Consider the following 10,646-nt stretch of genomic DNA (forward strand, 5'->3'; position numbering starts at 1 on the left):
ACATTTTGACAGATTTTTGAGCGCTGTGTATAATGTTCTATATTCTCAATTGAACATTTAAAGTTTTGGTGTTGTTTACTGCCATCATATTGCAGTCTACACGTATCTCTTGTGTATGACTGCCATCTACTGGTCACCTTTATCATTACACCATGTACCAAATAAAATTGCTTCGTGGTCAGTAAGCACAACCAGACTAATGGCGTACATTAGGTTCACCGGGTTATAAGGTACACTGTTGATTTTTGAAAAATTAAAGGATTTTAAGTGCGCATTATAGTCTGAAAAATATGGTATATTAATTATATTTATACAAAACAGAAAATGGTGGTACCATTACAAGGGAAGTAGCAATTAATCGTACTAATAATATACCAAATTACAATTCCAGATGCTTAGAATTACTGTTTGAATTGAAATTATTGTAAAACCATAAATCAATAACCGCACCTCGATAAACTCACTGATTGGTGACACTGCTCATTTACTGGAAAAGCAAGCTAGCGTGCTAATGCTTGATGGCTAGTTAAAATGCTAACCTGAATAAAAGATACATTACCATATTTCCCTATTAAAGGTGAACTGCATTTTTATTTTTTTTCGCCTATCATTCACACTCCCTATGTAAGACAAAAACACATGTTTTCCTTTTTTTAATGCGTTCGAAATAGTAAATAAATGCGATCAAACAATTAAGCCTTTGGGAGTTGCTCAATTCTGCCAATCAAGCCCTTCAAAAACTCCATCATTGTTTGATATACACACTTTAATGAATGTAGTGACCGGCACATTTTAAATAAAATGTAATATTTATGTATTTTGTTAATTTTAAGCTTATGCGGCGCATTCAATTTGGAAAAAAGTATGACTATGTTTGGTTTGAAAAAAAAATAAATAAATAAAAAAGCACCTAATGGAAGTCTTCCTCCCGTGGGTTCACCTGATTCCGACAAACTGCCACGAAAGCCCGGATGTCTGGTGTTAGCAATGTCTTTTTATCTGGCAGCGCACACACGCTAGAAAGAAACACACCCAACTTTTCAGTTTCCGCATTTGACTTTTCAGTCTCTCCGGTCTTCCTTTTCTCGCAATGTCCAGTGCGCATCTGCTCAGAAGCTCCAACTCCAACAATTGTGTCTCGGTCCGGCTGCTGCTAACAAGCATGGCAGGTGATTGGGTGATCAATCCCAGCTGGGTAATCCAATCACCTGCCAGCTGTGCTTCGAGGCCGGTCCTTACACAACCCGCTCCCCGGCAGGCCCGCAGACCACGCCCCCCTTTACATACCTCCACGACCAGACTCAGGCCGGGAAGCCGTCCGGCCGCGCCTACTCCTCCCATCCCCCGGTTGGGAGCGGTAGAGGAAGTCAGCCACGGCCATTTGCGCCCACGGCCTGCGGATCACTCTGAACTTGTAGGGTTGTAAAGCTAGATACCAACGGGTGATCTGCGCGTTGGTATCTTTCATGCGGTTGAGCCACTGGAGGAGTTTGTGGTCCGAGAGGAGGGAGGTAGTACCGGAGGGCACCGACCGCCCGCCGGATGGCGAGGAACTCCCTCTTTACCTCGTTTTCCGGTCTGAGAGTTTTCGGCTGAAGTACAGCACCGGGCAGTCGACGTGCCCCACCTGCTGGGACAAAACAGCTCCCAGCCCTCTGCTCGAGGCGTTAGCTTGCAAACAGAACAGGCGAGAAATATCAGGCATGTGTAAAACCTGTTCCCCGCAGAGGGTCTTCTCAACCCTGTTAAACGCCTGCTGGCACTGCACCGCGGCAGGCCCGCAGACCACACCCCCCTCCACACACCTGCCTTGTCTTTCATAATGATTGTGAACGGGAGGCAAAATTCCCCAAAAAAGGCAGTTCCCCTTTAAGAAATGACGGCTTTCTAAACTTGTATAAACACCATGCTGTCTGAACAACTCAACTATTGAACCAGGTGACCGATTTATACACGCAGGAATGTGTCAAAGTGTCTACAACAGGAAGTGACCCCTCACGTACACCCTCGTTTTTCCTTTATTAATGAAAAAAACTCTCCGTAATTTTTATAATCTAAAATGGAAGATGAAACAAATATTTAAACACTCAAATAAAAAAACGTCTTTCAAGAAGCCAGAACAATATATATATATTTTTTTATTTTGCGAAAGTGTGTGTATATAATTATTCCATTGTTTGAATAAAAATTGGTACTTTTTGGAGCACATTCAACAGTATTGTGATGATAATGATAACCGTGACAATGTAACATTCATATCATTACAACCGTAACACTTAAACAAGGCAGTGATATGGAGCTGATCGCTTAATCGCAATCAACTATTGTACTCTAATGCAGTGTTTTTCAACCACCGTGCCGTGGCACACTTGTGTACCGTGAGATATTGTTTGGTGTGCCGTGGGAGATTATGTAATTTCACCTAATTGGGTTAAAGATATTTTTCGCAAACTTGTAATTATAATCCGCAAATGTGCCGTTGTCGAGCATGTGTACTGTCTAGAGCAGGGGTCACCAACCTTTTTGAAACCAAGAGCTACTTCTATGGTACTGATTAATGCGAAGGGCTACCAGTTTGATACACACTTGAATAAATTGCCAGAAAAAGCTATTTTTGCTCAATTTACCTTTAATAAATAAATCTATATATATATTTTAAAAATGGGTATTTCTGTCTGTCATTCCGTCATACATTTTTTTTCCTTTTACGGAAGGTTTTTTGTAAAGAATAAATGATGGAAAAAACACTTAGTTGAACGGTTTAAAAGAGGAGAAAACACAAAAAAATTAGACTAACATTTTTAAACATAGTTTATTTTCAATTTCGACTCTTTAAAATTCAAAATTCAACCGAAAAAAATGAAGAGAAAAACTAGCTAATTCGAATCTTTTTGAAAAAAAAAAAAATAATAATATATGGAACATTATTAGTATTTTTTCCTGATTAAGATTAATTTTAGAATTTTGATGACATGTTTTAAATAGGTTAAAATCCAATCTGCACTTTGTTATAACATATAACAAATTGGACCAAGCAATATTTTTAACAAAGTCAAATCATTATTTTTTCTAGATTTTCCAGAACAAAAATTTTATAAGAAATTCAAAAGACTTTGAAATAAATTTGATTCTACAGATTTTCTAGATTTGCTAGAATATTTTTTTTGAATTTTAATCATAGGTTTGAAGATATATTTCACAAATATTCTTTGTCCAAAAAACAGAAGCTAAAATGAAGAATTAAATTTTTTTTATTTATAATTCTTTACAATAAATAAAAAAATACTTGAACATGGACTTGAATTTTCAGGAAAGAAGAGGAAGGAATTTAAAAGGTAAAAAGGTATATGTGTTTAAAAATCTTAAAATAATTTTTAAGGTTGTATTTTTTCTCTAAAATTGTCTTTCTGAAAGTTATAAGAAGCAAAGTAAAAAAAATAAATGAATTTATTTAAACAAGTGAAGACCAAGTCTTTAAAATATTTTTGGGGATTTTCAAATTCTATTTGAGTTTTGTCTCTCTTAGAATTAAAAATGTCGAGCAAAGTGAGACCAGCTTGCTAGTAAATAAATAACATTTAAAAAATAGAGGCAGCTCACTGGTAAGTGCTTCTATTTCAGCTATTTTTAGAACAGGCCAGCGGGCTACTCATCTGGTCCTTACGGGCTACCTGGGGCCCGCGGGCACCGCGTTGGTGACCCCTGGTCTAGAGCTCGGCAGAGTAACCGTGTAATACTCTTCCATATCAGTAGGTGGTAAAAAGGTATCTAACGCTTCAACCAAAAATAAACAAAACGTTATTGCCGCTAAGAAAAGGCATCGAAGCTTAGGCATGGATATGCAAAACGAAGCTAAAACTGAACTGGCTGCAAAGTAAACAAAAACAGAATGCTGGACGACAGCAAAGACTTACAGCGCGTGGAGCAGACGGCGTCCACAAAGTACATCCGTACATGCCATGCCAATCAACACCAAGATAGGAGCGCAAGACAAGAACTAAAACACTACACACAGGTAAACAGCAAAAAACTCTAAATAAGTCACGGCGTTATGTGACAGTACACCTACTTTGAGACAAGAGCTATAGTGATGCATGCTTGGTTATGGTTTGAATTCGTATCCAGCAATTGCGAGAACGACTTTTTACTGTCAATATCTGCGGCTGAGTTTCATTTGTTTATTGTTTTCTGCTGGTGGTGTGCCTCTGGATTTTTTCAACGGACAAAAATGTGCCTCGGCTCAGAAAAAGTTGAAAAACACTGTTCTAATGTAATTCAAGCAACTATTGGCTTAACTCTTTTCATGGTTGCACTGTCCTTAAAATCTGAGAGTGTGGGGTGCAATCAAATTGTGGCGTGTATTTTCCGTGGATGTGTCTAAGTCTGAAGAGTTGCTAGTCCCAACAACTTGGTGCCGAGTGTATTTGGTGCCAGTCCGTCCAACAAAAGTCAACAAACAACAGGTGTATGTTCATCTATGACCAATAAGGATTTTGGAGCCCCTTCGCTGCGCTGTCCTCCGGGGGAGTTTTGTAGCAGCAACTTTGCCCAGCCGTTTTAACGGCAAGACAAAATCCAGAGTAGAATGTTTTACTCTCATTGTCATCCCATTGGATAGAGTTTTTCCTTGCCCTGATGTGGGATCTGAGCCGAGGATGTCGTTGTGGCTTGTGCAGCCCTTGGAGACATTTGTGATTTAGGGCGATACAAGTAAACATTGATTGATTGATTGGATTATCTGTTTACGGCCCTCAAAGTGATCATAACTTGACCTTGCAGAGCGGACAACTTCTCCAAGATGCTATCCGGTTAATCAATACATACACTTTCAGTTTATTTGCAAGTTTGTGCAGAAAATGCTAAAGTGGTCACTGCAAACTCAAGAACAGTGCTTTCATTTGACCTCTGGCTAGAAATGGGCGTATTTGTCTTCCATGTGCTTGACTGAGTCCGGGCAACTGGAACGTGACGTCACGTGAAACCAAGTAATTCTTCGGTGTGTTTCATTTTTCACTCTGCTTGTGTCTTAGGGAGATTTGGTTGCTGCAGGTGTTCTCTCGGGCAACCGCAACTTTGAGGGACGCGTTCACCCCAACACCAGAGCCAACTACCTCGCGTCGCCTCCACTCGTCATTGCTTATGCAATAGCCGGGACTGTTAAGATCGACTTTGAGACAGAACCTATCGGTGAGTGTTGTGTAACCTCCAAGCGTTGATCGGTATTGATGTTTTTTTAAGCAAACTTTTAAAAAAAAATCATGGGAGACCAGAGCCCAAATTACGAGAGCCAGGTTGTCCGTGAAAAGAGACACGTCACGTCAACACCATCTCCGTGCTTTGCCATTAATCGATATTGTAACATTCCAAGGAACGGAGGCTCAGACAGATTCCCAGTTTGTCCAAATGCAACAGGCTGAAATGCAACAGGCTCAATCAGAATCTGAATCAGAATCAGAAATACTTTATTAATCCCCGAGGAGAAATTAAAACTTTCAACACAATCCCATTCAAGATCAGACAAACATTCCAGGGAGACAGAACAGCATTGCTGACGGGTCTGCCAACTTCCGGTGCCCCTTACAAAAAAGGTGAGATACAGGTAAACAATGGGGGGAGGAGGAGGAGACAAAAAAACAATATATATATGTGTACATACAAACCCCATTTCCATAAGAGTTTGGAAATTGCGTTAGATGTAAATATAAACTGAATACAATGATTTGCAAATCCTTTTCAATCCATATTCAATTGAACACACTACAAAGACAAGATATTTGATGTTCAAACTCATAAACTTTTTTTTTTTTTGCAAATAATAATTAACTTAGAATTTCATTCCTGCAACACGTTTCAAAGTAGTTGGGAAAGGGCATGTTTAAATCAACTTTTCTTTTAACAACACCCAATAAACATTTGGGAACTGAGAAAACTAATTGTTGAAGCTTTGAAAGTGGAATTATTTCCCATTCTTGTTTTATGTAAAGCTTCAGTCGTTCAACAGTCTGGGGTCTCGGTTGTCGTATTTTACGCTTCATAATGCACCACACATTTTCGATGGGAGACAGGTCTGGACTGCAGGCGGGCCAGGAAAGTACCCGCACTCTTTTTTTACGAAGCCACGCTGTTGTAACACATGCTGAATGTGGCTTGGCATTGTCTTGCTGAAATAAGCAGGGGAGAAAGACGACGCTTAAATGGGAGCATATGTTGTTCCAAAACCTGTATGTACCTTTCAGCTTTAATGGGGCCTTCACAGATGTGTAAGTTACCCATGCCTTTGGAACTAATGCACCCCCATACTACCACAGATGCTGGCTTTTGAACTTTACGTCAATAACAGTCTGGATGGTTCGTTTCCCCTTTGGTCCGGATGACATGATGTCAAATATTTCCAGAAACTATTTGAAATGTGGACTCATCAGACCACAGAACACTTTTTCACTTTGCATCAGTCCATCTTAGATGATCTCGGGCCCAGAGAAGCCGGCGGTGTTTATGGATGTTGTTGATAAATGGCTTTCACTTTGCATAGTAGAGCTTTAACTTGCACTTACAGATGTAGCGACGAACTGTATTTAGTGACAGTGGTTTTCTGAAGTGTTCCTGAGGCCATGTGGTGATATCCTTTTGAGATTGATGTCGGTTTTTGATACAGCACCGTCTGAGGGATCGAAGGTCACAGTCATTCAATGTTGGTTTCCGGCCATCTTGCTTACGTGGAGTGATTTCTCCAGATTCTCTGAACCTTTTGATGACATTATGGAGCGTAGATGTTGAAATCCCTAAATTTCTTGCAATGTCACTTTGAGAAACGTTGTTCTTAAACTGTTTGACTCTTTGCTCACGCAGTTGTGGACAAAGGGGTGTACCTCGCCCCATCCTTTCTTGTGAAAGTCTGAGCATTTTTTGGGAAGCTGTTTTTATACCCAATCATGGCACCCACCTGTTTACAATTAGCCTGCACACCTGTGGGATGTTCCACATAAGTGTTTGATGAGCATTCATCAACTTTATCAATATTTATTGCCACCTTTCCCAACTTCTATGTCACGTTCTATGTTCGGTCAGTCTACCCCAGGGCAGCTGTGGCTACAAATGTAGCTTACCTCCACCAGGGGTGTATGAATGATGGGTTCCCACTTCTCTGTGAGCTGCCATCAAATTCTAAAGTTAGGTTAGGGTTAGTGCTAGTAGGCTCGATGCCCGATGCTGCGTCTACTTATAAGATGTCTATGGGTACCATCACTAAAAGCATTCCAGACCCTTTAGGCCTAAAGAAATACATCACACACCCTTTGAAATATGCTAACATTTTCTCTTTCTTTGCTTTTATAGGAATTAACGCCGAAGGTAGAGAGATCTTTCTGAGGGATATTTGGCCCACACGAGAGGAGATCCAGCATGAAGAGAAAAAAGTTGTCATTCCTTCCATGTTTAGAGAGGTCTACCAGAAAATCGAGGTATTAAGGCAGCTAATATTAAAGGTTTTTATGGAATACTCGCAGGACTAATTTTAAGATATGTGTATGGTCCATTGCAGAAAGTGAACGAACGCTGGAACTCGTTGGTGGCACCATCTGACAATCTATATCCCTGGGACCCGACCTCGACTTACATTAAGTCCCCGCCCTTCTTTGACAACTTGGTAAATAGGCAACACCTTTTGTCATATCCTAAATACATAAATCTCCACAGAAAATGGTCAGGTTTGCAACTTCCAAGGCCTATCTTTGACAATTCTCTTACTATCCAATGCTAATTTCATGTTTTTTGTGTTTTTTTTATTTAGACCATGCAGTTAAACCCTCCTAAGTCCATAAACGGTGCCTACGTGCTGCTAAACTTTGGCGATTCAGTCACCACGGACCATATTTCCCCTGCCGGTAACATCACAAGAAACAGTGCTGCTGCGCGATACCTGACAAGCAGAGGGTGAGTTACCGAAGTGCCGTATTTTTCAGACTCTAAGGCTCACTTAAAATCCTTTCATTTTCTCAAAAATTGACAGTGTGCTTTATAACCTGGTGCGTTTAAAGTACGGAATAATTCTGCTTGGGCTTACCGATCTCGAAGCTATTTTATCATTACATGGTGTAATGATAAGTGTGGCCAGTAGATGGCAGTCACACATAAGAGATACGTGTGGACTGCAAGATGAGGCCAGTAGACGTTGTAGTACAAGGGGCGGTATGGCGTAGTGGGTAGAGCGGCCGTGCCAGAAACCTGAGGGTTGCAGGTTTGCTCGCCGCCTCTTGACATCCAAATCGCTGCCGTTGTCTCCTTGGGCAGGACACTTCACTCTTGCCCCCGGTGCCGTTCAGACTGGTGAATGAATGATGGGTGGTGGTCGGAGGGGCCGTAGGCGCAAATTGGCAGCCTCCCTTCGGTCAGTCTACCCCAGGGCAGCTGTGGCTACAAATGTAGCTTACCTCCACCAGGTGTGTATGAATGATGGGTTCCCACTTCTCTGTGAGCGCTTTGAGTATCTAATAATAGAAAAGCGCAATATGAAATCTAATCTAATCCATTATTACAATTTTGGTAAGCTATGAAGCTGCACCGCTTGATGGTAGCTTGTGCGATATTGTACGCTTAGCTGCTGTGTGCAGGATCTGCGATCTCTTAGTAGCCCGTAGGCTACCATGTTTACATTTTTGTAAATTATTTCACTAAAGTACAAGAAAAGACCAACCTTGTTCTGGAGGGAGGTCTAGCCAGCGCTGCCGGCAGGAGCAAAAGTCACTACCTCTGTCCATGGTGCTGAGGACAGAGCACCATCAGACGGGGGCTTGGCAGTGCTGGCGGGGAGTCACAGCTGGCAGGTGATTAGATTTCACAGGTGGTACGTGTTAACCTAATCACCTGTGGTCTTTAACAGTAAGAAGGCCGGGAGCACGGGGGAAGAGAGGATACAGACGTGGCTGAAATGTTGCGTCCTCTTGGAGAGAAAACGTATGATAATATCAATGTACATTAAATCTTTGTTCAACTTTGCACGCCGTGCTCCTGTGAAGTATATGTCAATGGTAACGTTAAGAAGGGACCTCTACACTTGTGTTCTTACTGGAGAACATTCAGTTGTTATCTGGCTGTTGAAAAGTAAAAAATCAAGAGTATTTCAGCGACTGTAGTCAGATGTACAGTGCTTCAACATACAGATATTATATTGTGGCAAGATGGCACCCTTTTGCGGACAAATTATCTGGCGTTTTGTTTTACAATATTATGCAAAACCAACTTTTCTTACTGTCTGGTACCTGCTGTTGTGTTTTTGGGATCTCAATAGGGCCTGAAAATTTGCGTGCATCCGCTTCTGTAATCCGTACCAACGCTGGCTGTCGTCGATAAGCTTCTTCTTTTTCTCTATGTTCTAGATATGGGACATTCATCTTCCATTGTTGCCATTTCTAATAGAAAGTAGTGTAAAGTTTTAACTTATATATGACGGTAGACTCACTATGGAAGCGCAATGAACTACCGGTGTAGTGAGTTTACATAATTCACACACGGAATTTCAGTTATTAGAGAGTTCTGCTCAGACGGTTTTTCACGGGACACATTTCCGGCGTTGTTGTTAGAGCCACGGATGAGGACATGCTGCTCCGTTATTGATTGAAGTCAAGTCTGATTGTCATTAAAACAGTTGGCTCCATCTTTTGACACTTTTTCCACTCCCGTCCTTGCATGCTACACTGCTACAACAAAGATGACGGGGAGAAGACGGTGTCTAAGTGGAGCCATGTAAATAAGAGCACCAACAAAACAGGGTTAGTCAGAAAGCGACTCGAAAAAGGTCTGTAAAACATAATCTATGCAACATTTTGACCAAAGAACCACCATTACATGGTATGTAGACCACAAGGAATGGTTTAAAATTTAGAAAACAATCGTAATATGACCACTTTAATGCACCTTATAATCCGGTGCACCTTTTGTATGAAAACAGACCTGTATAGACCCGTTCATCAGCAGTGCGCCTTATAATATGGTGCGCCCTATGGTCCGGAAAAATACGGTTATGTGATTTGTTGTAAAAAATAAAACCTGCGCTGTATTGCCTGACACTATGTTATTTATTGGCAGTGTCACCCCACGTGACTTCAACTCATATGGGTCCCGTCGAGGAAACGACGCTGTCATGGCCAGGGGAACCTTTGCCAACATCCGTCTGTTCAACAAATTCCTCAACAAGCAGGCGCCACAAACGGTTTACCTGCCAACCGGAGAAACAGTAAGCAAAAATGCTGCCATGCAACTTAAACAACTTTGGAACCAAAACTGTAACATTCATAAGTAAGATGTCGACTAATGTCACCATTGGTGGCCATCTACCAAAACTCAAAACCCGTGAAGTTGGCACGTTGTGTAAATCGTAAATAAAAACAAAATACAATGATTTGCAAATCCTTTTCATCCTATATTCAATTGAATAGATTGTAAAGACAAGGTAGTTATCGTTCGAACTGGAAAACACTGTTATTTTTTGCAAATATTAGCTCATTTGGAATTTGATGGCAAAAAAGACTGAAAAAGTTGAGGAATGCTCATCAAACACTTATTTGGAACATCCCACAGGTGTGCAGGCTAATTGGGAACAAGTGGGTGCCATGATTGGGTATAAAAGCAGCTTACATGAAATGCTCAGT

The 10,646-nt window shown here is 41.0% G+C and overlaps 1 protein-coding gene across 2 annotated transcripts in view; it reads left to right on the forward strand.

Moving 5' to 3' along the window:
- The window catches only part of LOC133560906 (cytoplasmic aconitate hydratase-like), a 58,721-nt gene that overhangs the window by 36,087 nt on the left and 11,988 nt on the right, over window positions 1-10,646 (forward strand). For both annotated transcript variants that reach the window (XM_061913937.1, XM_061913938.1), the window contains 5 exons: window positions 5,031-5,187; window positions 7,336-7,460; window positions 7,541-7,645; window positions 7,790-7,932; window positions 10,084-10,231. In XM_061913937.1, the coding sequence (XP_061769921.1) occupies window positions 5,031-5,187; window positions 7,336-7,460; window positions 7,541-7,645; window positions 7,790-7,932; window positions 10,084-10,231 (678 nt within the window). The remainder of the gene's footprint in view (window positions 1-5,030; window positions 5,188-7,335; window positions 7,461-7,540; window positions 7,646-7,789; window positions 7,933-10,083; window positions 10,232-10,646) is intronic.

This window comes from Nerophis ophidion, linkage group LG10 (genome assembly GCF_033978795.1).
Source record: "Nerophis ophidion isolate RoL-2023_Sa linkage group LG10, RoL_Noph_v1.0, whole genome shotgun sequence".
Lineage (NCBI taxonomy): Eukaryota > Metazoa > Chordata > Actinopteri > Syngnathiformes > Syngnathidae > Nerophis > Nerophis ophidion.